The 26,036-nt window shown below is 45.3% G+C and overlaps 1 protein-coding gene across 6 annotated transcripts in view; it reads right to left on the bottom strand.

Moving 5' to 3' along the window:
- Nucleotides 1-26,036, bottom strand: part of DENND1A (DENN domain containing 1A) — a 281,962-nt gene that overhangs the window by 89,106 nt on the left and 166,820 nt on the right. For all 6 annotated transcript variants that reach the window (XM_081179677.1, XM_081179679.1, XM_081179678.1 and 3 more), the window contains 2 exons: nucleotides 17,270-17,370; nucleotides 7,001-7,046 (listed from right to left, as the gene is read on the bottom strand). In XM_081179677.1, the coding sequence (XP_081035803.1) occupies nucleotides 7,001-7,046; nucleotides 17,270-17,370 (147 nt within the window). The remainder of the gene's footprint in view (nucleotides 1-7,000; nucleotides 7,047-17,269; nucleotides 17,371-26,036) is intronic.

Raw genomic sequence — 26,036 nt, 5'->3', positions numbered from 1 at the left:
AAGGCGACTCCCATCATCCTAACCACTAGTCGTGCCTGCCAGGGCTGATGCAAGTTGCACAACAATATCACCTGGAGGGGCTGAGAGTTGCCTATCCCTGGTCCACAATGATTACCAATGGATTCCCAAGATTTAGGCAGCAGCCCTTCCCAGCCAGACTTGATAACACCAGGAATCAAACCTGTTTTTTTTTTTTTTGCTCAATTACAGTTGTTTGAGAATGAAAACAGCAAAAAGTAATAATAAACAAAGACTGCCTCTAATTCTCAGCTCCACTGATGAAAACTTGCCCTCATCTCAAAAACTACCATCTACAGAGTGTTCAACATGAGTCTGAGCTGATAAATCTATCAACGAAAACTCAAAGTCTCCTTTGACGAGGGAAAGCAAAGAGAACATTGTTAATAAATAGAAGAGGTGAGCCTAGTTTAGGATTACCAGACTCATGGAGAAAGGAGATAGAAGCCTTGGTGGAAGGGGAAACGTGGCGGTTGAGGTCAAGGTGGCAGCCACCCCGCTGCCACCGCCATCGCTGCAGCATCAACGTCCCAAATGTGTAGTATTTAATCAATCAATCAATCAATTAAATTAATTGAAGTGTCCCCGGATTCATTGAAAAAAAAATCTGGTAACCTTAGCCTAGATGTGCCAGGCTCACCAGCAAGTGAGTGCATGATCATCCTTGGAAAAAAAGATTAGTGTTCATGTTCACAACCACCACCAGGAAGAAGAGTGCACTAGCCTCCGTGTGAAGTGCACGGTTTGGGGCTTATTGAAGGTGTACCTCTGATGCCCGCAAATCATTGCAGCATGGCAGACAACAATCAATCTGGAGCTGGTGGGGTGAACAGCGGATATCACATTTTATTATTCCATGGGCTGACAGAGCACTAAAGAGGCCTTAATGAAAAATCGCCCTCAGATTTGCCATCTGAAATAGCCACTCCGCAGACAGATATGGTTAAGCTCCAAGTGCTCTTTGACCTCTGAACCCTTTGATCCATGCCCAGCAGGTGGCCTCTGACCCCCTCCTGTGCTTCTTCCCCCTCTTCCGCCAGTCAGCTAACCTTGATGTACAGACACCTCCCTGATCCTACACAGGTGATGCCCGAAATACTTATCGCTGACAGCTGCTGCTCACTAACAGAGCAACAAACCTCTCTCAGGCCCCAGACAAAAGTGGAAAAGGTATTGGTCGGGTGTGTGCACACTGCTGTTGTTGGGCTGCTTCCACTGCTGAACCATCAGGCAATGTCAAGGCACAGAAATTCTCCTAAAAGGGAGTTTCTGCTCCCATCCACTGTGTTTTTTTTAGACCACAATAAATTCAGCTGGGCTGCCACTGTCACATTTGTGATGAGGATATCTGAAGCTATATGGCACACAGGTCAGGTTATATGCAGCTGTCTTAAACAGGGCCAGAACCTTGGTCCACAAAGTCCTGCGCCCTTTACTCTTTTGGCAGAAGGTCTCCAAGAGAAGCTGTTCTCAGTTAAAGCCTCTTAGAGAGCAGATGCTGGGGCCTTCTGTACACAAAGCATGTGTTATGGCCACTTTCTGCAGATGATGACACTCTCTGAAGTCCATTTCTAGCATAAATGCTACTGTCAAGACGCTGCTTTGTAACCCAAAATACAAGTCCATTCCTATCTTCCAAGTCTAGCCAACAGCATCCTCTGGAAGGAGAACATTTCTGTGGCTTGCCCTTCAATAGCTTCCTTGCCAAAAGTCTGAGTCTAAATGTTTTCTCAAGTCTGGGCTGGTGGTAGATACAAACACTCACACATGACAAATGACATGTCATATGACATGCATGCAGAACCATGTGTGCTTAATTCTGTCCACTTTAAAAAGCATATGCTGTTAGGTCGGCCTCTCCATCTGGCCTAGGGAAAACCTGAAAGGCACCTGAAAAAAGTTCTGTATCTCAAACTCAACAGGTGTGGTCTTGAGAGACCATGTAGATGCTGGTCCAAGCTCCTTCAACGAATGGCAAGATAATATTTGATTGAAAATGGCTGCTGAACATAAAGAACATTAAAAAGGTTCAGTTTTGGCCAGCAAAACTTACAGCCAGGTAATTCTGTGTGAGATGATCCGATTCTGTTATCTACCAGCTATTTATCAGTGCTAAACACTTATTATTTCCTAATATGAATTCAATTAGTGCAGTAAAGGGGTGTTCCATTATTCATGCAACAGAATTCAACCTTGCTTATAAGCAGCGGCTTATAAGCTTCCCTTCTCCTTTGAAGTTGCTTTACGGATGGCTAAATGGGAGTCATATAGAATGACTGACTAGGTGATGATAGAAACCTTGGAAAATACGGAGTTGTGCAAAGCTCCACATATTCCACTCTGGGGGAAGTGGGTTTGTAAATCAAAAACAGGCTCTTGGACTAAAAACAGAGATTACTTTATCTCACCAGAGAGCCTTCCAGTCACAGCAAATTAGATGTAACAACCTATGGATGTGTTTTGATATTTTAACCCTCAAATATACTCTTGTCTACTTGCATTAGCAGGTTAACTGCTGCTTCTACAGTAGTCCCAAACGATTCTGAGCACTAAACTGAAGCCTACCTATATTTCCAACACAGATGGATATATAGATAGTGGCAGACAGCGAAGGGTCTAGATAAAAGTGAGCCAAGGAACTCTCTCCACACTCCTTTTAGGAGGAAATGGGGGAAGACTGGAGTAAGAGTTCTCAGATTCTGAGCAGTATTACCAATAAGCACAGAAAGCAGAATACAGTAAGCAAAACAACTCAACTACGAGTTACATGGAACACCAAACTTTTATGAGAATAGTTTATAAAATTGTCAACCATGCAGAGTGAAGAGAGAGGAACTGTTCCACCCTGTGAAAGTAAAAGGACTCTTTTGAAAAAAGTTGTGGAAATGGAGAAGATTGCGGTGCTTCACGCAAATCACTGACCTAAATGGCCACGGGATTTGCCATGGCCACTGAGCCCAGGAACGTGCTTTATGCCAAGTCAAACTATTTGTTCATCTGGCCAACTACTGTCAGGTCTGACTGGCAGAAGCTCTCCAGGATTTTAGGTAGTGAGGTGTCTTCTCTGCCACTTGCCACCTGATCCTTTTGATCTGGAGATACTGGGGATCCAAGCTGGGATCGTCTCCAGACAGAGCATATGCTCTTCTCTGAACTATGGCCTGTCCCTAAGCAATGCCACAACATGGAGTTTAAAAAAATATTAGATGAACACAAAGAGAATACATTCCCACCATGGCAGCTAGGCATGCAGTCTCCTTGTTTGGAAGTGCTCTCTTCCCCCCTCTCTAATCACCAGATGGGGGTGGGGTGGGTCTCTTCACATTGTCTTGCTGGGGAGCTTCTAAAGGGAAATATGATTGGCTGCTGTTGGTAGCCAATCAGAGAGAACAAGATGGATCTTGGTCACCCCACGAGGCATTTTTATCTATTTGTTTGTTTAGCTTTAGGGCTCATGTGAAACACCACCATGCTCATGTTCTTTTCACGAAAGAACAGCCCTGAAACAGGTTGGACACCACTTGATGAACTTTTGTAAAACAAAACAAAAGGAAGCTTGGGAAACTATGGACCAGTTCTCATGTAATGCTAAGCCAAACCTTGGTTTAGTGTGAACGTATGGGCTCATGGTCCTCCTGCTGCTGTGCCACAGTGACCTAAGCCATAGTTTAGCTTAGTGTGTTGTTCAAACCACTAAGTTTGAACAGTAAGCCATAGGTATAGACTTGGCTGCAGTTCGCTGTTTGCCTGGAGCAAGACAAATCACAAACCTCAGTTCAGATGCCCTCAGTGGCACAACAGCAGGACCAGAGAAAGAGCAAAGAAGCAACAATTTCCTCTCCGGGAGCCCACGCATTTGCTTTAAACCATGGCTTGGTTTACTGTGTAAAATTCGCCTATGAATGCCTCTTCGAACTCAGCAGAGAGAGGGCAAGAGAACCACTAGGGATAGCCTGCATCTAAAGCAGCAAACTTTGGAGAAGGTTAAGCAGACACATTGCTTTGAAGTCCACCACTTGGACAGCGAGAGATTTTTACCTCTCAGTAAGGTAACTGAAGGGCAGGATGCCTAGTGATGAGCACACACACCGAACATGGGAGACTGTAGCTGCTGCTCTCTAGATTTACCACAGCAACACATTCATTTAGCACAGTGTGCTCAGGTCCTACACACAGCTAAGTACTCTGATCTAAAACATGGAGGTGGGTGAGGGGACTACATGCTATTTACAAGTATCTGTAAAGACTCACAAATGTGGCTTGGGAAAGGTGATTTCCATCACTGAAAATGGGGAAGGAAAGAATCGCAAATAAATACTGTGAATTGCAAGAACAGTTGGGGAGGGGGAGGGTTGCATGTTATGGAGTCCGCATGACATTCCTTACTTTTAAGTCATCCTCGTGGGACAGAGAAAGAGCATTCAAGCAACACTCTACACCATTAAAGTCAGGGCCAGAAAATGATTCCATTGGTGCCCTGTTTCCCAACTCATTGCCTTCTGATTATGTTTTCCGCATCCCAAGCAATCCTAAAATTGTTAGTGGATTCAAGGATAGTTTTAAAGCAGGAATTAAAAACTATTATTTCATCAGGCATTCCTTAGTTAATATTGTTCTGGATTTTCTCTTCTTTACTTTTCTATTTTTACTACTGTTAGTTTGTTTTTTGAATGTAACTCATCTTTTTATGTGAAGATACTGTAAGCTGTCTTGAGCTGACATTTTGCCGAACAAGGAAGGATGCAAATTTTAATACAAACAAACAAACAAACATAAAGGAGGTAGGCCTCAGGTCTAGTCTATGCAAAGAACAGAAGAAGGGGGAGATGAGATGAGAGTTGTATGCTACTTTGGCAGCACAAGTTCCTTGCTGCAGTTCTGAATTTAGGTTTTGCAATTCCCTATCTGTATATCCCAGACAACACCAAAATAGTATTACTGCAATATCTGAAAGATGATTTATTCCAAATAACCGTGCTGATATTTCCTCCTGTCAATCAATTGCATTAAATCCAAATATTATTGTTATTCCTGTTCAGCTCCATCAGTATTTTGAGCACCTGGAACGGGGAGATCTAAGGGTTGCCATTACACAAGCTCAGTGAAATGCACTCCCCCAGATGGAGCACAATCCATGTATTAACGTTCCTCAGAATATTAGGGAGTCTTTCTACAAGTGCTAGAGTATATGTCACATTTCTTAGTGGATTGCCAGGTGTACATGGAGCTAAAAGGTAAACATATTTTACCATTATTGTCAGAATTCAGAACAAAATATAGTCACAGTGCACTTACTGTCCACTAAGAGCAGGTATGTCATGTAAAGGAACAGCAAAATTAATTGTAATTATTATGATTATGATTATTTGCTTATACCCTGCCCATCTGGCTGGGTTTCCCTAGCCACTCTGGGGGGCTTCCAACAGGAGATTAAAAATACATTAAAACATCAGTCATTAAAAAACTTCCCTAAACAGGGCTGCCTTCAGGTGTCTTCTAAACGTCAGACAGTTATTTATTCCTTTGACATCTGATGGGAGGGCGGTCCATCATTTTTTATTGTAGCAACTTGGAAAAACATTTTAAATTTAATGGCTCTAAGTAAGGATGTACTTGTGAAATTTCTTCCTGCTGTGGAAAGTGGAAACCAGATCAGTCCATTAAGTTTATTTGTTTATTTCCATAACTATGAATCTTTCACTGACTGTTTTTGGTTTTCTGACTAATGTTCAGTAAGAAACTAAATGTCTCACAGACTTTTTGCTGAAATTCTATGGTAGTTGGTAAATAAAAATAGGAAAACAATCTGTTTGTAGGTGGAGGGGCAACATTTTTTAAAGTTATCGTTTATATAGTGCCACACATGTGCATGGCATTTTTCAAATTATAAAATGTCAGATTTCCACCCTGAGGGGCTTTTGGCCTAGAATGGGATGGGGAACGGGACCTTGCCAGTGGCCCAGATCCTTATCTCCCCCACAAACATGGTCCAACTGATAGGTAGGTGGAACCACCCATCTGTCAATCACCTGACATCATAAGGAGTTCCAAAGTGGTCACTGTAACCATCACTTATAGAGCAACTTCTGAACACCGGCTTTCAGCGCCAACCAGCTGATTGGCAGTTGAAGTGTGCCATCAAAGAGACTCATTTAAACCGCCTATCAGCTGATAGTTGGTTTCATGGAGCCTCTTTGCAGCTTATGCAGAGGGGGAAATAGTCTTAAAAGCAAAGCATTTTCCCTTCTGTGGTGAAAGCATTTGTATTCAAACAGCTTTAAATACAAACTGCTTTTTCTGTATAAAAATGGAGCATTTCTTCCTTTTCACAGGTAGCAGCTTGCATTCAAAGTGCTGGAGGAGGCACAAACAGCTTCCCCCAGGCCCCCTGGCTGCACCAGGCAAATTTGGAATTTGATTGTTGGGATTTCAGCTGCACAGAGCTCTTTTCAAGCCCCAACTGTCAGCTGATCCTCGAGGCTTGCAGAAAGCACTGTGCTGCATTTTGTCTCAAACCCTGGAAATCAGCTAATACAGTGGTACCTCGGTTTATGAACTTCTGTTCGGCTTCTGTTCTTAGATCAAGGTAAAGTTCGCAAACCGGGACACTACTTCTGGTTTTGTAGAGTTCTTAAACCGAATAGTTAGTAAACAGGGCTGTTCTTAGGTACCACTGTAGTTGGGATTTCAAGGTGCCTTGCAAATGGCTTTGCTGATGGCGTCTAGCAACTGACTGGCAGTCCTGCCAAACTCTTTATGGCCCAGCTGCAACTTCACCTGAGCCCCCACCTGATGGGGCAAGTGACTGTAGGTTGACAATTATGGTCAGGCAGGCCTAATTAGTGCCATGGGATGGAGTTTCCCCACCCCTGACTAACGAGCAGGGTAAAAGTGCTTTAAAGAAAACAATGAAGAAAATAAAACCATGCAAGTCAAGATAAGAACCCATTACAGGAAATCAAGGATGAACAGAAGAACTTACCTCCACCAGGCTTAGGTGTATTCCTATGAGGTAGGGCATTGGAGCTCTGAAACAAAATAGAAACAACTGGTTTAGCCTGAGAGAGAAAAGTTAGGAAGCCAATTAGGATTATTGTCACATGGAATCTAACTGGAAATGGTGATGTTCATGCACGCAAGTTTGTCACACTGTCTGCATGATGTCATTATCAAAATACAAGACTGTACTCTCTCCCCCCTCCCCCAATTCACATTTCAATTGTAGAAAATTCAGTAAGTAAAAATAACCCCGAAATATATCCAGTCACTGCTGGTGTGGAAGAAGATCAATGCATTTGCGGGGGGGGGGGGTTCGGTATGCCTTGTGTATGCTGACATTTTAGTTGGCAGCCTCTGTCGCTACACCCCCACGTTCCTCACCTGAGCACAACCCTCTTTTACCAGGCATGTGTAAACTCTTGGGTGCCAGCTGCACATATGGAAACATCAGATCTGAATTACCTCTTTGCAATATATCACCTTTATCTGGAAGCACCCTAGATAATGGAAGCAGCTCTGAGCAGAAAAGCTCAGCATCATACTAATTCCTGTGTCACCTGAAGCCCAAAGCTTAGGAGAGGCACCAGCAATTGCATAAAAAAGGAATATGGCTCCACAGCCCTTAGCGGCCCCAGGAACTAAAGAACAGATGTAAATAAGTTACAGGAAGTGACATCAGCAAGAATGTCAACCAAAGCTCTCTTAGAAATCAGATGCTCACACCTGAAAACTCAAAGTACTATTCCAGGTTTAGCATCATATAAACATACAAAGCTGCCGTATGCCAAGGTCTGATCCCTTAACAGCAGAATTGTCTGCTTTGATGGGCTTTGGCAGACTTTCCCCAGCTAATTCCTCCTTCAAAATAGAGAGGAAACCATCAGCTGACATATTAAACATTCAACTAAAACACAGATAACATAATACTAAACAATTAAGTAACAAGACATGGTGCTACAAGATAAATGGGACTGAGATAAAATCCAAGTGCAGACTTTTATACCGTTCCCTGACCCCCCCCCCACTTTTTTTACATTCCTCAAGTCCTTACACAAGTAGCACAGTTTTACATTTCTCTCCCCTGTGCCAGGAGATGTGACTAGTGCTCCAAAGGATGCCATGAAGAGCAGAGCCCAGGCAGGAGGATCCCTGGTGCAAGTCTTGTGAAAATGGAAAGTCCCCATCTCTGCTTCCCATTCAGGGCCTTTGCAGACATGTTTGTGTTGCAGTAAAAGGGAACAGTCCAGCTAAACAGTCCAGCTAAAGAGCTACACAAATGCAAGAACGAGAGCATCCTTCCAGCAGAGCTCCTTCAGAAAGAGGCCATTTAGGCAGGGTTGGCAACCAACAGGTTAGTGGACTTGCTTGGCATTATGCAATAGAATCTTAGCCTAGTCATCTCTCAGCCCAAATTTTTTTAAGTTGTTAGCAGAGTTTTTTAAAGCCCCGTAGGAAGGAAGCTGTTGTCTCTGGAGCTTTTAATCCCCAAATTCACCCACAATGCCCCAAAGTTGAGTCATTAAGTGTTCAGGTTAAGGAAAACGAACAGGCAGCCACCCACCACCTGGAACTGGGCAGAATCTCACACCCTAGGATATTTTTGCTTGACATTGTCTAACGTTTAAGAATCATAACTAGATAGTGCCTTTGAAATGTACTGTGTTCCAGGGCTAAAGCTACACCAGGTCAACCTAAACTCAAAGCAGTACACCATTTGTGTAGCCACATAAAAACTCCTGTCTTCGCTGGGCCAGGGGCTGGCTAGGCTGCCAGCTCTGTTCCAGAAGTAGACATGGAGCCGAAATGTGTTCCTAATTAAGTAGATTCAGTAACAGGACAGCTTCAATGTCAAGAATACAAAATCTAAACCTTGGCAGGAAGTCTTCAGGCTGCAAATGTCTCATCTCGTGAACCTCGGAAAGGATAATGAAAAAGAGCAGGAAGAGTTCACAATTCCATAAAAAGGGGGCCTCCGCTATGGCGTCCAGGAGAACAGCCTGTCAGAAGGGGGGGGGGGAGTCGGATCTGTAAAACTTAATTAACTGCTTTGTATTGATCTGTCAGTCCTCAATTAATCAAGGAATGCAACAGGGAGCACAAAATATTTAATACAAGTGTCAAAATCAAAAACATCTAAGATATTGCAAAGCACAAAGGGGCTTAGAAAGACAAGTGGAGAATGTAAGTGCAAAGGGAAGCTTGTCTCCACCTGCATAGCATGAGGCTCCCAAAGTCTGGTCTGCCTGTCACACTCATGTCCTGTCCACACACTGATGACTGCAGGTGATGTGTGGGCATGAATCGGCCACCAAAGGTCAAAAGCAGCACCAAGTGGGCTCTTTTATCACGTCATGCACCATGGCTTCTGGTGGAGGCTATTCAGAAACCCAATGAGGTGAGTAATCAAAAAATGAGAAATGAAGTAGTATGTGAGCAAACCAGCCCCTGCACCTTGGTTAACTTTTGGGAATAAGCAGGCATTCTTCAGAATGCTCTACATATGAGAGTGACCAAGGCTAAGGCCACAGTCTACAAAAAGAAGAAAAAGACAATGCCCAACAATGCATAAGCAGTGCTACGCTCTTTCCTCTCCAGCCCTCTTGACCGGACAAGAGGAAGTGCTTCTCATGCAACACATACTTAACCTACGAACATTTTCATTGGCAAAGGAAGTTTTGGCGGCAGCAGGTCTATGTGGCTTTAAAATAGGGCAATGCGAAGACAGAGGAGGTTAACTCGATGGGAACCCAGCAGCCCCAAAAGACAGGGGTGCAATCTCTTCAATTCATCTGTTTTTTTGATAAATGGATGGCGGGAGCCAACATGAGGGATGATGTTGCTATGACCACCTGCAACATGTCCCAGAGATTTGGATGTGTAGGCGAGGCCCACACTCACCAGCCCTACTGAAGAGGCTCCTCATGAGGCCGGAGGAACATCGCCGGCTGTGGGTGTGAAGGCCGCTCCCTGCAAGGCCCTTTCCACCTGGCCAGACTCACCAGCCCTACAAAAGAGGCTCCTGGGAGACCAGAGGGGCATCACCATGCCTGACAACAAACCCAATTATTGGATTCTTTTGCGCTCTTTTTGTGCCTGCCAAACAGCCGTGTTATGCTTATGATACTATTTTATTCTCTTGTTAATTATGCTGTTTTAAATGTGCATTTTATATTTGACTTCACTTAGCAATGTTTTCTTTTGAAATGTTTTAAGATTTTTTTTGTTAATTTTATGTTAGATATGTATTCTGTAGTTTACCTCCTTTGTAATGTTTTCTTTTGAAATCTTTAAGATAATACTTTAGTTTTCCTTTAATTACGTTGCTTTGACTGTATACGCTATATTTGACTTTCTTCAGATTGTTTTATTTATGTTTTATTGATTTAATATGCTGTAAACCGCGTTGAGATTTTTCTTAAAAATATAGAGCGGTATAGAAATTATATACATAAATAGGGTGCACGGAGTCTATGAAGGCTTTTTGGAATTTCTGTGCTGTTGGGAAGCAACAACATGAGCAGGCAATAGTCTGCAAGCTCTACCTGGGCACTTCCCTGAGACTTAGAAACAGGATACTGGGACTTGAGTCTGAGAAGGGAAATCTCTTATTATGTTGCTTACTATATGGCCCAACAGTCCAATGCAAGAGTGGCTAACATCTTCTTGAAGATGTTGATAGACTGAAACTCCCACTGTCCCTACCCATACTAGCTGTGGGTGAATAGAACTGTAGTCCCTCCAACTTACAGAGGCCACAGCTTAGCCATCTATGATCTAATGGTACTTATTTTATGGGGTGAAGAGATGGTGGAGAGGAAACCCACAGGGTGTGGTTGTTGCAGCATCCAAACTTGAAGCTTGGTGTGGCGTTAGAACCTCGGCCAAGAGTCGCACAATGCTGGCAGTGGGCATCTACGCCTCCTACCACTCACCAGCTCCAGAGCTCCTCAGAGGTGATGAGCACAAATTAAAAACAAGGCTGTTTGTCAGCAGCTAAAACCCACCCCGGCCGAGTGGGGCAAAACACCATTTCTGCAATATACATAGTTATGTTAGCAAAAACACAGCTTGGGCCTTTGGAAATGAAGAAATACCCTGCATCCTGCCACCTCCCAACAAGAATGCTGTAACGGGAGAATGCTGATTAAATGCTGAAGAACCCAAGGAGTCAGTAAGCATGAATATGGATATTGTGGGCTTAATGGCAACATATTGCCCCATTCATTGCAGCTGCATTTTTACAATTAGTTTAATTCATTTCCTCTGGCTAACTAGAGGCTGCATTAACTACTCACCCTAGAGGTGGGCAGCTACTAATTGGAAAACTGGCATGTGAAATTAAGGGAGATTTTAAGCCCAAGTGCCACCAAGGAAAATATTGCTGTTTGGGACAAAAAGTATTTTTAAAAACTGACGCGAAGGGGAATCTGCAGCCACTCAGGGAAAGAAAAGACCAGCTCCAGTCATTAAAAAGGAAGAGTGTCACCAAAACCTGCCAGGTGCGGTTTGCACTACGCACCTCCTCATCTCCTGAACAGTTCTGCAAATTGACACATAACTGTCGGCATGTATGATCCACGAAAGACACACAGATGCTCTAGGTAAAATAATGGAAACCCCCCCACCCCAAGCTCTCCGGTATTATATTTGGGTCATAAGAGACTGGGCAGTGATGCCTGTGCAAACTTTTATAAGCATGCATATATATGGTGAAAGCAACACAAATCTAGCTGGAAAACTCTCAATCACTTAAATTTCTCCTCTACCATCTGCTTCTGTTTTTGCTCTTTTCTTTCTCATGTCACAGCTGCAAAGAAAACAACCAAACACCAACTAAAGGTTAGCAATCTAAACCCAACACAAAGACAAAGGAAGAAATAATAAAGATCCAATTTGTAGGGATCCAAACCTCAAAGCCCGGGGGGGGGGGGGAGGCGGGAGAGGGGAGCAGTGAAGACGAGGCTCGCAGGTCGTGATTTTGTGCCCAAAAGTACCTTTCCAGCTTTCACACCGTTTTCAAAAATAGATAGGAGCTATTTTGGGGAAAATGTATTTATGGCACACAAATTGATTTATTCAGACAAGTATAGCGTGCTATTATCGCTCTAATTAAAGTTCACATCAGCCTACGGTAATCAGTTGTTGTGTCTGCAAAAGTGCAATTAGATTCTTCCTGGTAATTACAGGGTTTTTCCTAGCTATGCTTCCAGTTTGCTTACTTGGCTCGTTCATTCCAGCGCCCCAACTTCAGCCGTTCCCGTTCCCAGAAGCCTTCCTGGGACAGAAGAGCCGCCACAGCAGGTCGGGTGCAGCGCTTGTTCCCCATTGGCAGGCACCTGCATTCTGAAAACGCTGGGCCTGCTCCTAGCCCCTTCTGGCTTTGGTGGGGAGCCAAAGTGGACCTAGTCTCCTGACCCAGCACTGCTGCTCCTGTGTGCAACACACTAGCATCCTGAGAACTCCTAGCAGCAAGCAGCAAGACAAAGCTGGCAGTGACAGCCTCCCCCCATGTGTTAATTACAGGCGGGCAGCCCATTATGCAGAGAAAGAACACCCGCTGGCCGTGCAAATGACTGGGAACTGGCCCTTCCTGCACCAGAGAGTGAAATGGAAAATTCATTCCTCCAGGAGATAATAGTTTCTAGATTCCATTCCGTGTCTCTTTGACATGGGGATGTACTTAACATTTAAATAATCCACAGAGGAACAAACCTCCTTGAAATTTACATGTTTCAGGCTGCTCACACTTCACTTAGAAGGCTAGTTATCCCTGCTGGTTCCTTACTCAGAAGGCATATAGCCCATATATACACACACACACACACACACACATATATATATATATACACACACACACACACAGAGAGAGAGAGAGAGAGAGAGAGAGAGAGAGAGAGACCTTGCTTAAGAAAATGCATGAACCAGATAATAAAATTATCAGCCAGATACCAATTTCATGGCATTTGTGGATAGGGGCAACAGCTTATTTAAAGCAATAAAGTTAAAACTTGTTTAGAATTCTGTATCTTGTCAGTGTGAAATTTCTGCTTCAATCATCATCGCTGGGTTCCCAACCTGCCCCTTTTCTCTAAAAGCAACAACAATCCGATGAAATACAAAACCACCCCATTATTCCTCCCTGGTGGTTACTTTTTATTTTTAACTGGTCTCCAAAACAAGATGTGAGCACCATGCGATGAGGCCTCACTCTGACTGCGCTGGCTGCCAATGGCACAGACAGCACCGCATGCCATTTCCAAAGTGGCTCATCTGCTCACCTGCTCATCTGCTGTGGGAGTTGCCACAACTGAGGGGGGTATAAAATTATTTTAAAATGGCAACTTAGTACTGTTATTCCACACTAAATATTGCCCCAAGGGGAAACGTTCACCCCAAATATCACAAGAATGTTTCAGAGCTTCCAACTGTTGGTGATGGCTTCTGCATGTTGGATAAGTAAGGAAACATGCATGCGAAATCAACTGGAGATGTGGGCATTCTTCACAGGTGCCAGATCAGGGGAATTGCTCCCCCTGCCCCATACATTTCCAGAGCTCAAGGCAACTTACAAAAAACTCCCCAATAAAACCCAAACTGCCCACATAGCGCACATCTGATGCTGTCTGCCTGTGGAGCGGCCATGCAATTTCTCCATTATACGTAGACTGGCACCACTGGTAAGTATCTGAACCAGCCCCTGTGCAGAAGGCACTCATGTGCACTTTCCTGGGACCATTAGCTGGCTCCATGTTGGCATTCTTCTCATTAATTTATATATGAGCTAACAAATGTTCTTTACCAAACCTATGTAGCAAGGAAACAAGGCATCTTCCCCTTTCGCTCCAAGACCCCCGTGGGTCTGTGCCCAGGCTCAGGGGGACGCCAGCCTCCAGGTCAATCAGGTGCTCTTCAGAACCTGTAGGCCTCCTCTTTGCAAAGCCCGCTATTCCTGCCCCCGCCACTCCGCTCCTTAGAGGGAATTTAACAAGGCGCAGCACAAAGCTAACAGGATGGAGAGAAATGGGAGCAGCGTGAGGCTAGCTGGCAAATTGTAGGGATGTTGCCAATAGAGTGGGGGGAGCTGAACTTCAAAAGCTATTCTTAAAAACGTGGCAGGTGTTTATTGGTAAATTTTAAGTTTCTGCCAAAGCAAGGAGCTTTATATGTTGCCTAATGCAGGCGAGGGGAGGGGAGGGGAGCGAGAACCCATTATTTATTCTCTGCTGAGTAAATGTATGTAACTAACCAATATTTTTGCCAACAGGATACTGTAATCAAGGGGGAGAAATAGCTGGGTCCCCTAAAGTAATTATATTTTGCTGCAAGTCATTTTCTCTCAGAGGCCCAAAGCAGCAAACAGCAACTTTTCCTGAGCAGCTGGTGTGGCTGTCCCCAAACACACCACAATACTAATGATCGTAGCAGCAAAATTCAACTAGTTTTAAATTTATTAAATTTATCAGCCACTTCCCACAGCCAAGGAAGATTCAAGTGACTTACATTTTATCTAAATTTGGTATCCCTTTATAAGGTTCTCAAACAAACATTCCAATGGCTGGTATCCACCAAACTCATAAACAAGGTTATGGCGGGACTTGACAAATTGACCATCTGTTCCGGGAGGGAGGATGTATGGGTACGGGGGTAGTTCTTTGTGGTATATGTGGGGGGAGGGAGTCGCTGTTCTGAGTTTCGTGTTTTGAAAATGAATCTACAAAAACAAAGCAGAGTGCACTCCATAATCATCACTTAAAAACAAAGGTATCCTCCTCTCACCTACTGCAAGAAGGAACACCAACTAGGTCACCAAAAGCCGTAGCACTATTGTTGTTGAAATGCCTGGGGAAATACCGTATTTTTCGCTCCATTGGACGCACCGGACCATAGGAGGGGGAGAACAGGGGAAAATTTTTTTTCTTGTTCTCCCCCTCTAAAACAAGGTGCGTTCAAGGTACATTCACCAGAGCTTGTGGGGCTGGCAGTGGGGGGAAGCGCTGCTTTCCCCCACCGCCAGCCTCAAAGATCCCTGAAGCCTTTGGAGCGCAATGCCCCGCTGCCCTGCAGAGGTTTGTGCGCAGCCGTCGCCAAGCTAGAGCAGCGAGATGGAGCCCTCCCTCTCGCTGTTCTGGCTTGGGAACAGCCTTGCTAGCTTCTGCAGGACAGCAGGGTGAAGGCACCCCGCTGCCCTGCAGGGGTTTGTGCGCAGCGTCCCCAAGCTAGAGCAGCGAGACGGAGCCCTCCTTCTCGCTGTTCTGGCTTGGGAACAGCCTTGCTAGCTTCTGCAGGACAGCGGGGTGAAGGCACCCCGCTGCCCTGCAGAGGTTTGCGCGCAGCGTCCCCAAGCTAGAGCAGCGAGACGGAGCCCTCCTTCTCGCTGTTGTGGCTTGGGAACAGCCTTGCTAGCTTCTGCAGGACAGCAGGGTGAAGGCACCCCGCTGCCCTGCAGGGGTTTGTGCGCAGCGTCCCCAAGCTAGAGCAGCGAGACGGAGCCCTCCTTCTCGCTGTTCTGGCTTGGGAACAGCCTTGCTAGCTTCTGCAGGACAGCGGGGTGAAGGCACCCCGCTGCCCTGCAGAGGTTTGCGCGCAGCGTCCCCAAGCTAGAGCAGCGAGACGGAGCCCTCCTTCTCGCTGTTGTGGCTTGGGAACAGCCTTGCTAGCTTCTGCAGGACAGCGGGGTGAAGGCACCCCGCTGCCCTGCAGGGGTTTGTGCGCAGCGTCCCCAAGCTAGAGCAGCGAGACGGAGCCCTCCTTCTCGCTGTTCTGGCTTGGGAACAGCCTTGCTAGCTTCTGCAGGACAGCGGGGTGAAGGCACCCCGCTGCCCTGCAGAGGTTTGCGCGCAGCGTCCCCAAGCTAGAGCAGCGAGACGGAGCCCTCCTTCTCGCTGTTGTGGCTTGGGAACAGCCTTGCTAGCTTCTGCAGGACAGCGGGGTGAAGGCACCCCGCTGCCCTGCAGAGGTTTGCGCGCAGCCGTCCCCAAGCTAGAGCAGCGAGACGGACCCCTCCGTCTCGCTGTTCTGGCTTGGGAACAGCCTTGCTAGCTTCTGCAGGACAGCGGGGTGAAGGCACCGTCCCCAAGCTAGAGCAGCGAGACGGAGCGCTCCGCAGTGCTCCGTCTTCCTGTTCTGGCTTTGGGCTTAGCGGCGCAGCCTGCATTCGCTCTATAGGACACACACACATTTCCCCTTAATTTTTGGAGGGGGAAATGTGCGTCCTATAGAACGAAAAATAGGGTAAATACGCCTTTCCCTGACTCCGAAAAGTGGACACTGCTGAAGGCAGGCGAGCTTCCCTCCCTCCATAAACAAGAGGCTGCCACAGAGAGTGCCTGCTACCTTGTCGCCACCCTCCAGACATCTATTGGAAGGGAGACACGGAGAAAAGCCTCAGATGCTGATTTTAGGACCCCTGTGGATTCATATAGGTGAAGGGGTTTTTCTTGAGGTGTTGGGGTTTTCCTGAATTCAGCCTGATACCACACAGAAAACATGCAAGAACAGCCACCCCATCACCCCTTGAGAGCTCAAGACAGGAGGGAAAAATGTGTCTGTGACTTGAGGGCATCAAAGGTGTTAAAAAGCTGCATCTCCTCTTCTTAAAATGGCACGTCTGTCTTCACCCAAGGACTGCAACTTGAGAGATGTGCAAAGGCAGAGTCGGAGTCACTTGGCTATAGTTAGCAAGGGAACAAGAGGCACCTGAGGGGTGGAGGCTGAGATAATGGACACCCAGAATTTGAGCAAACTGCCACTGTGGAAAGAGGATGCTATATGCTATGGTGAAACAAGGAATGAAAAGGAGCAGGTTTCACCACACACCACGAACATCCAATTTTTATTTAGTGCAAGACTATCTGAAAGTCAGAATAAGAACAGGTGGGAATTAGCAAAGCAACTTCTGAATTTGAGGAGAGGAACTCAAAATAAAGGAAAAAAAAACCATATTGCTGATCTCCTCTCAACTCAAATGCAGACAGCGAGAGTATTCTATATGATTAAATTCCTTTATGAAAATATTCCATAGGAACATATGTTACAGCAAGTTACAAGTCCTGTACTATTAAATTAGGCCATGAAAAATCTGTATCTCTGGATCAGCCACTTAATATTCACACACACATGTTTTTGACACAGATTTGAACAGCTGCATTGTTAAAAAACCAAACAAAAAAACCCCAAACCACTGAAATCTTTAGAAGTTCAGGCTCATAAGACGGAAGTTCAGTTTTAAATAAAAAGACACGTGCAGCCTTACCCGCAGTAGTCCAAGAGGTGTGGAGGAAGGACAGGAATGTAAACATGTTGCCAAAACATTGGGTAAAGCATAGCTGCAGAGCCATGGATGCAGGCGGTTAACTGAAAGGCAAAAAAAAAAAAAAAAAGCAACATCAGCACATGCATGCACAAGAGGCAACACTATTCCCAACAATCTCCAAGGTAGAGACAGCGCATCCTCTTGCCAGTTCCATCACCACCCACTGTCCAGAATGCAATGAAAAGGCACGTCAAGTGTTTAAGACCTGACTGTATGGGCTGACCTTTGTCAGAAGGAGTTTATGGACATGGACATCATCATCATCAAAAATATGTTTTCATTAACAGATTTCCCATACCTTCAGTGTCTCTGTTTCAAATTGTAGGACTTTTCATACAGGTCAATTACAGCCAATTTGAGACATTTTTGTTGTAGACAATGTGGGGTTTAGGGGGAAAGAGAAAGGGGGAGGGTGGGGGAAAATAGAGAAAGAGGAAGAGAGGAAGAGAGGAAGAAGGAAGGAAGGAAGGAAGGAAGGAAGGAAGGAAGGAAGGAAGGGAGGGGGTTGGGGAGACAGTAAACTTTCATTCTTTGCAGAGTATATGAGTGGAGCTTGGTAGATAGGTATCTTATTTTTGCTGGCGGAGAGAGAGATCAGAGGGCCCAAAGTGTAGTTGGTTGCAGTTGATTGGCTGCAGGGTGTTTTGATGGGGGGGGGGTATCGCTAGGTTAAGTTAGCCATATTGATTCATATGTCGTTGGAGTGGATCAGTCGTTGTCTTTCTAGCCTGTGTATGTAGTAAAACGAAGCCACACCAGGGTCCTGGTTTGTTTGTTACCATGATAGTTTCGGTTCATTAGTTTTTCTAGTAGGGGGAGTTTACCATACCTGAGACTCTTTCAGGTGGTTTGCAATCTAACAGACCCCAAGATCTCCTGCAACGATTTCGCAAAGTTTTTTGCAGATAAAATCACTCATATTCGGAAGGAGCTAGACACCACTGTGGGAGCAGGGCCGGGGCGGGAGAGTGCTGGAGCTCTGTCTGGTCAAGTTGCATGGAATCAATTCCAATCCGTTACCCCCGAGGATGTGGACAGGCTGCTTGGATGCGTGAAACCAACCACCTGTCTCCTTGATCCTTGCCCATCCTGGCTTATAAAAGCTAGCCGGGAAGGGCTGGGCGATGGGCTCTGCGGGGTGGTGAATGCTTCCCTCTGTGAGGGAACATTCCCAGATCCGCTGAAAGAGGCGGTCATTAAACCGCTTCTTAAAAAACCATCTTTAGACCCGGCCAGTATGGCCAACTATCGCCCAGTCTCAAATCTTCCATTCTTGGGCAAGGTGATTGAGCAAGTGGTTGCTGAACAACTCCAGGACCTTTATTGTTTGTTTAAAGATAGTTGCTGTGGTGATACCATCTTGTTTCGATTTAAGTATTCACTGTATCACTGTTCATTGTTTTTGGGTTGTTTAAGAAGACACATAGCTGGTGACAGGTCTGCCAGGGTTTCTGGCTGTCCACTCATTTGTTTTGTATTTCTTGTATCGGTATGAGGTTTTAAGTCTATGAGGTGGTGCAGGCCTTTGACTTGCCATACCCTTGCCTGGAAGCTCTGTGCTGCATAGTGGAACTCTGGGTGAAGGGCCAAGGGGATTAGCAGGGATAAGGCTGAGGACAATGCTCCTGCTTTTTCCTTCCGTGGTTTAAGTGTGGTCTGTGTGAACCTGCTTTGTGTTGTGGGGCTTTTCTTTAGTTTGTTTTGGAAAAGTGGGGAGTTTAGGGGCTTTAGAACCACTTAAAAGTGGTTGCTGCTTTTTAACTGCAGAATACAATTAATGGCAAGTCAACTTTTGAAGGGCTTACGGTGATGCATGTGTTCAGAAACTTCATTTAGGTTACTATATCCACCAAGGCACTTTCAGCAAACAAGATGGCAGTTTGCTGGGTTACGTTATCCTATGGAAGATACCCAGGGAGAAGTACCAAAAAAGTGACATATACAGAGTGTTATTTTTCTAGAAAAAGAGGTCCTGGAACTCACCATTAACACCTCCCTTGTTCTCTTAGAATGGCAATGGCACCCACCTGAGAGGTGCCAGAACTGAGTTCCAGAGAGTTCTAGCTGGAAAAAAGCCCTGCATATCCACTTCAACCCTTTGCTTCAGCTCATTTTGTTCATTATTCCAGTTCTGCTAGTAGCTACGAGTCTGGATCCTGGCTGCAGGTGCTTCTCTACTGCTAGATCATAGCTGGATATCAGGGGGTGGCCAGAGATTCTGGGGTGCATTAGGGAGGAGACAAGCATTTCTGAACCTTAATGCAGGAAAGCAGCCACAAAAAAGGGAACAAAAATAGATTTCACCATTTGCTACTTGAAAAACAGATGGATTTTTAATCCTCCTTTTCTTTTCTTCCCCCACAATCACGCCCAGTGGAGGGCTGCACATGCCAAGCGTAATCCCTAGGCAGGTTTTTGTGACTGAGATACAAACTTCTCAATGTGAAAGTCAGAACTTTGTGCTTTGCTCTGGCTAAAATACAATACAGAGCAGATTCATGTAGAAATAGTGCTGCACAACTCTACAACCCAATTTCACCTGATGGAATCACTAAGTCATTCCTCTGTTCTGCTGTTTCTTTCCTGGCCCACCACCAAAAGAAATAGAGCTTACAATAACAGCTAATATTAATCCCCCCCCCATACAGATCCAACTCTTGCCTTTCATCATTTGCAAATGGCATCTATCAAGGGTTATTTTATGCCATTGTACACAGGGGGAAAAACCTGTTCACAACAAGGGGTGTGGTCTTCACCTGAGCACAAGAGACTCTGGCAATGCAAATCTCCTGCTAGGAGAAGCGGTGGGGGTGGGGGGCAAAGAATGAGAAAGGGGGATCAAGCAGTTAATGGCCCCCATGCACTGAATACACTTCTTAATTCACCACTTTCCCCTACACTCCTTTGTGACTATAAATACTGGCTTTCCTAGTATAGCGGAAAATTAATCTATTTGAATAATAAAAGCTTATTGTTGATTTATTCACCAACTCCTTCAGCGGGCTTGGTAAACTCAGTGAAAGGCTATACTGGAATTTAACTCAAAACTAACAGATGTCATAAATCCCCATTTCAGATAAGGAAAAGAGCACACATTAGTTAAGGGAGTGATGCTTGAATTTTTCTTAAAGCTTGAAGTTAATTTATTATGGATTGTTTTTATTTGATGTTTTAATTTGTTGTAAACCACTTTGAGATTTTTCTTTAAAATATAAAGCAGTATAAAAATGATAACAATAGCAACAAAAACAAGACTTCCACAAAACTTCTACTACATGCTGAAGAAGCAAAACACAGGAGCAGCCAAGCTACTCTCACAGAATTTGAGCTTGACTACGCAAAAACCAGGGATGCGGGTGGCACTGTGTCGAGGGCTTGCCGATCAGGATGCGGGTGGCACAGAGCCGAGGGCTTGCCGATCAGAGGTCAGCAGTTTGAATCCCCGCAACGGGGTGAGCTCCCATTGCTCGGTCCCTGCTCCTGCCAACCTAGCAGTTCAAAAGCACGTCAAAGTACAAGTAGATAAATAGGTACCACTCCGGCGGGAAGGTAAATGGTGTTTCCGTGCATTGCTCTGGTTTCGCCAGGAGTGGCTTAGTCCTGCTGGCCACATGACCCGGAAGCTGTACGCCGGCTCCCTCGGCCAATAAAGCGAGATGAGCACCACAACCCCAGAGTCGTTCATGACTGGACTTAACTGTCAGGGGTCCTTTACCTTTACCTTACGCAAAAACCTTTGACTGTGTTGACCACAGCAAACTATGGAAAGTTATTAAAGAAATGGGAGTGCCTGATCACTCCATCTGTCTCCTGAGAAATCTCTATGTTGGACAAGAAGCTGCAGTTAGAACTGGATATGGAACAACTGAATGGTTAAAAATTGGGAAAGGAGTACGGCAAGGCTGTATATTGTCTCCCTGCTTATTTAACTTATATGCGGAATTCATCATGCGAAAGGCTAGACTGGATGAATCCCAAGCCGGAATTAAGATTGCTGGAAGAAATATCAACAACCTCAGATATGCAGATGACACAACTTTGATGGCAGAAAGTGAGGAGGAATTAAAGAACCTCTTAATGAGGGTGAAAGAGGAGAGCGCAAAATATGGTCTGAAGCTCAACATCAAAAAAACGAAGATCATGGCCACTGGTCCCATCACCTCCTGGCAAACTGAAGGGAAAGAAATGGAGGCAGTGAGAGATTTTACTTTCTCGGGCTCCATGATCACTGAAGATGGTGACAGCAGTTACGGAATTAAAAGATGCCTGCTTCTTGGGAGAAAAGCAATGACAAACCTAGACAGCATCTTAAAAAGCAGAGACATCACATTGCCAACAAAGGTCCATATAGTAAAAGCTATGGTTTTCCCAGCAGTGATGTATGGAAGCAGGGGCGCCGACTTATAAAAAATATTGGGGGAGTCCGCGAAAGCTCATGAATAATTAATAAGCTCATGAATATGCAGATAAAGTGGCGCCGCCTCCTCGTGAGCGAATAGGGGAGAGTGTGCTGCGCCTATTAATCAGCTCCGAAGGAAATTGGGTGGAGCTTTTGCTCGGGAGGGAGGGCAGGAGGCATGCAGCCCGACCCTGTGCATTTTGGGCTGGGGGAGGGGCGGCGGTGGCGCTCTGCTGGAGGGGCGCCCGAGATTATTGGGGGGGCAGAGCCCCCCCAAACGAATTTTTGAGGGGGCTCGGGCCCCCTCAGGCCCCATGGAGTCGGCGCCTATGTATGGAAGTGAGAGCTGGATCATAAAGAAGGCTGATCGCCGAAGAATGGATGCTTTTGAATTATGGTGCTTGCAGTCCTCTGGACTGCAAGATCAAAGCTATCCATTCTTAAGGAAATAATAATAATAATAATAATAATAATAATAATAATAATAATAATAATAATTTAATAATAAATTATTATTTATACCCTGCCCATCTGGCTGAGTTTCCCCAGCCACCCTGAGCGGCTCCCAATCAAGTGTTAAAAACAGTACAGTGTTACATATTAAAAACTTCCCTGAACAGGGCTGGCTTAAGATGTCTTCTGAATGTCAGGTAATTGTTTATCTCTTTGACATCTGATGGGAGGGCGTTCCACAGGGCGGGCGCCACTACCGAGAAGGCCCTCTGTCTGGTTCCCTGTAGCCTCACTTCTTGCAATGAGGGAACCGCCAGAAGGCCCTCGGTGCTGGACCTCAGTGTCCGGGCTGAACAATGGGGGTGGAGAAATCACCCCTGAGTGCTCACTGGAAGGACAGGTCCTGAAGCTGAGGCTCCAAGACTTTGGCCACCTCATGAGAAGAGAAGACTCCCTGGAAAAGACCCTGATGTTGGGAAAGATGGAGGGCACAAGGAGAAGGGGACGACAGAGGACGAGATGGTTGGACGGTGTTCTCGAAGCGACCAGCATGAGTTTGACCAAACTGCGGGAGGCAGTGGAAGACAGGAGTGCCTGGCGTGCTCTGGACCAGGGGGTCATGAAGAGTTGGACACAACTAAATGACTAAACAACAACAACAGCAGCACCTTCTGTCAGGAGGTAAAAGCAGCACTTCCTTACAGGTGACAGTGGGGGGCGGGGAGGTCATTAAACTCTACTACCACAATCACACACCACAGTAGCCAAGATAGTTGCAGCATCACTCCTTTCACACCACTATTCAGGGTGGAGGTATGAATTGTTGGCGTCATTCTGAAGTGTTTTGTGATTCCTTTTTTATTTGGCTATGTGAAAATATGACAAAGCCAATTCAAATTAAGTGGAATTGCTTCCTCCCCTCCCTCTGAACTGCCTCCATGACAACACCATAGTTACTGTTTACAGCCCCCCTGATTTTTCATTTAGTAGCATGAGAAGTTGCTTGCAGTTTAAAACTTCTGCATGCTTGTACAGATGCTGTGCATCTGAATTTAAAGCGACTCTATGGAAATTAGATGCCCTGAATATATGCATCAAAACATTTTGGGTGGCGGGGGGGGGGGGGCTTCCTCTCTACTGCTGCTTCTGACTGTGATTCTTCCCCAAGCATGCAGAAGTTTTAAACTGCAAGCAACTTCTCATGCTACTAAATGAAAAGTCTAGTTTAATTAATTAAATTTATGTACAGCTTTATTGTAAAAAAACCCCAAAACCTCAAAGTGATTTACAAAGAGAACAAAACAATTAAAATCAGTAAAAATGGTTAAAAACAACTGTTTAAACATTTAAAGAAAATTAAAATCAACAATCAACTAAAAATAGATTCTAGCGCACATTCACATCCTACATATCTGGGTAGGCTTGTTTAAACAAAGTGTTTTAAAGGTAAAGGGTAAAGGGACCCCTGACCATTAGGTCCAGTCGTGACTGACTCTGGGGTTGCAGCGCTCATCTCGCTTTACTGGCCTAGGGAGCTGGCGTACAGCTTCCGGGTCATGTGGCCAGCATGACTAAGCTGCTTCGGGCGAACCAGAGCAGCGCATGGAAACACCGTTTACCTTCCCGCCAGAGCGGTACCTATTTATCTACTTGCACTTTGACGTGCTTTCAAACTGCTTGGTTGGCAGGAGCAGGGACCGAGCACCGGGAGCTCACCCCGTCGCGGGGATTTGAACCGCCGACCTTCTGATCAGCAAGTCCTAGGCTCTGTGGTTTAACCCACAGCGCCACCCACGTCCCAGTAAACAGTGTTTTAGCTGGCACCAAAAGGAGTACAGTGAAGGAGCCTGCCTGGTGTCAATAGGCAGGGAGTTCTAAAATACTGATGTCTTATAAATGCGGAACAGTGCCGGTTCCATAGATTGAAGCAGTCGAATGGGGCCTAGATGGGGTAAACTGCTTGTTAAGGGCTTTCTATATTAACAGTAGCACCTTGAACCTGGCCCGGTAGCAAATGGGCAGCCAGTGCAGATCTCTAGGCACAGGTGTTAAATGCTGACAAGGCCTCGCTCCTGCAGCATTCTGCCCTAACTGAAGCCCCCGGATAAAGTGTGAGGGAAGTCCCACATTGAGCGCACTGCAGCAGTCCAGCCTCGAAGTAACCAGCACATGAAGTGCGGTGGCCAAGCTTTCTCGGGCCAGGAACAGTCGTAGCTGTAGTACCAATGGTGGTTGGTAAAAGGCACTTGTAGCCACTGAGTGCCAATGGCCACCAACTTATAGCATTGAAGGCCATGACAGGGGATGGCAATGGGGAGGCTTAGGAATAAGGATGTGTAACAGACTAATCCCTTAACTTGTGTGTTTTTGAGTATCTGCTGCTCTGCGTCAGTTTCAAGCTAGATTTCTAGAAGAAATGGGGGAGAAGATTCCACAGATATAGAGAGAGGGGGAATCCTTAGACCTACCATTGTTTTCCTATTGGCTTAGATGAGCAACCTTACTAGCTCAGAGGGTAGCCAACATGGTGCCCACCAGATATAGGAAACTGCTCTCCAGTAGCATCTGGAGGGCACCATATTGGCTATCCCTGTCCTAGCTAATAAAGGAATAACCAGATTTAGCTGGGGACATTTAATAATAATAATAATAATAATAATTTTTTATTTATACCCCGCCCTCCCCAGCCAAGGCCGGGCTCAGAGCGGCTTACAAGCAATAATAAAAACAAGATGAGTGATTACAACTTAAAAACAAAAATAAAATACAACATTAAAATAATGGAACATTAAAATATTAAAATGGAGCCTCATTGCAGGAGAAGGAAAAGAAAAAAGAAAAAGGGGGCGGAGGGAATCAAATTGGCTCCAAGCCAAAGGCCAGGCGGAACAACTCTGTCTTACAGGCCCTGCGGAAAGAGATCAGATCCTGCAGGGCCCTGGTCTCATGAGACAGAGCGTTCCACCAAGTTGGGGCCAGAGTTGAAAAGGCCCTGGCTCTGGTTGAAGCTAATCTAACTTCCTTAGGGCCTGGGACCTCTAGGGTCCAGGATGCCTTGACACACCCTGAATAAGACCTTCTCTTTTAACCCTGAGTTTTAACACAGTAATAGAAAATTCTGCTTTGTGGTGAACTTGCAAGATCTGCACCTAACTGAACGGATCTCAACGTGTCTTAAGATATTTAAAGCAAGCAAATTACTAGGAAATTTGCTGGTACTGACTGAAAGACATGGAGGAGGAGTTTCCCTTCCCTCTCACAATAACTCCATATATTGAGGACCTCAGCAGCAGCAGAAGCATGTCTATCATGTTTTTACGTCTTATTCTTTACTACATGGCACCTTTTCAGAGCTGCCAAACCATCATTATATATTTACGTTAGGAAGGAGTAAGACACAATATCTCTTAGCTCAATGAATGAACTTGATCTCCTTCTAGCAAGAGGCAGCCACCGCCTTGCATAAACCACACAAGCAAAATGTTGTTGCGGATGCTCTGTTAATTTTACTAACCCAACATGTCAAAAGAATCTAAGTGGTAAGTACTAAAGCAAGTGTGTTAACAATTCTGAGCTGGGACTCTCTGAGAATGCAGCCGTTTCCAAACAGTGGGCCTCTTCGCAAAAGTGAAAGTGACATTTAGAGAAGCTTGCTTTTCTAGAGTTCTTGCTCAATGGACAATGATTTAATTGCCTCCAGTTACCCGGCAACATGAAATCTGTAATGACAGCAGCTGTAATGAAGCCATTTGTTGGAGAAGCTGTGGCTGCAACTCTCCACTTTGACACACACATGAAGAGTGGATCCCCCGACTGGCTACTCATGAGCAGATGTCTTACATTCTTGCGTGATAA

This window comes from Podarcis bocagei, assembly GCF_964188305.1.
Source record: "Podarcis bocagei genome assembly, chromosome: Z".
In the NCBI taxonomy this organism is placed as follows: domain Eukaryota; kingdom Metazoa; phylum Chordata; class Lepidosauria; order Squamata; family Lacertidae; genus Podarcis; species Podarcis bocagei.
The sequence above is the reverse complement of the archived record's forward strand: the minus strand, read 5'-3'. Positions and strand labels throughout refer to the sequence as shown.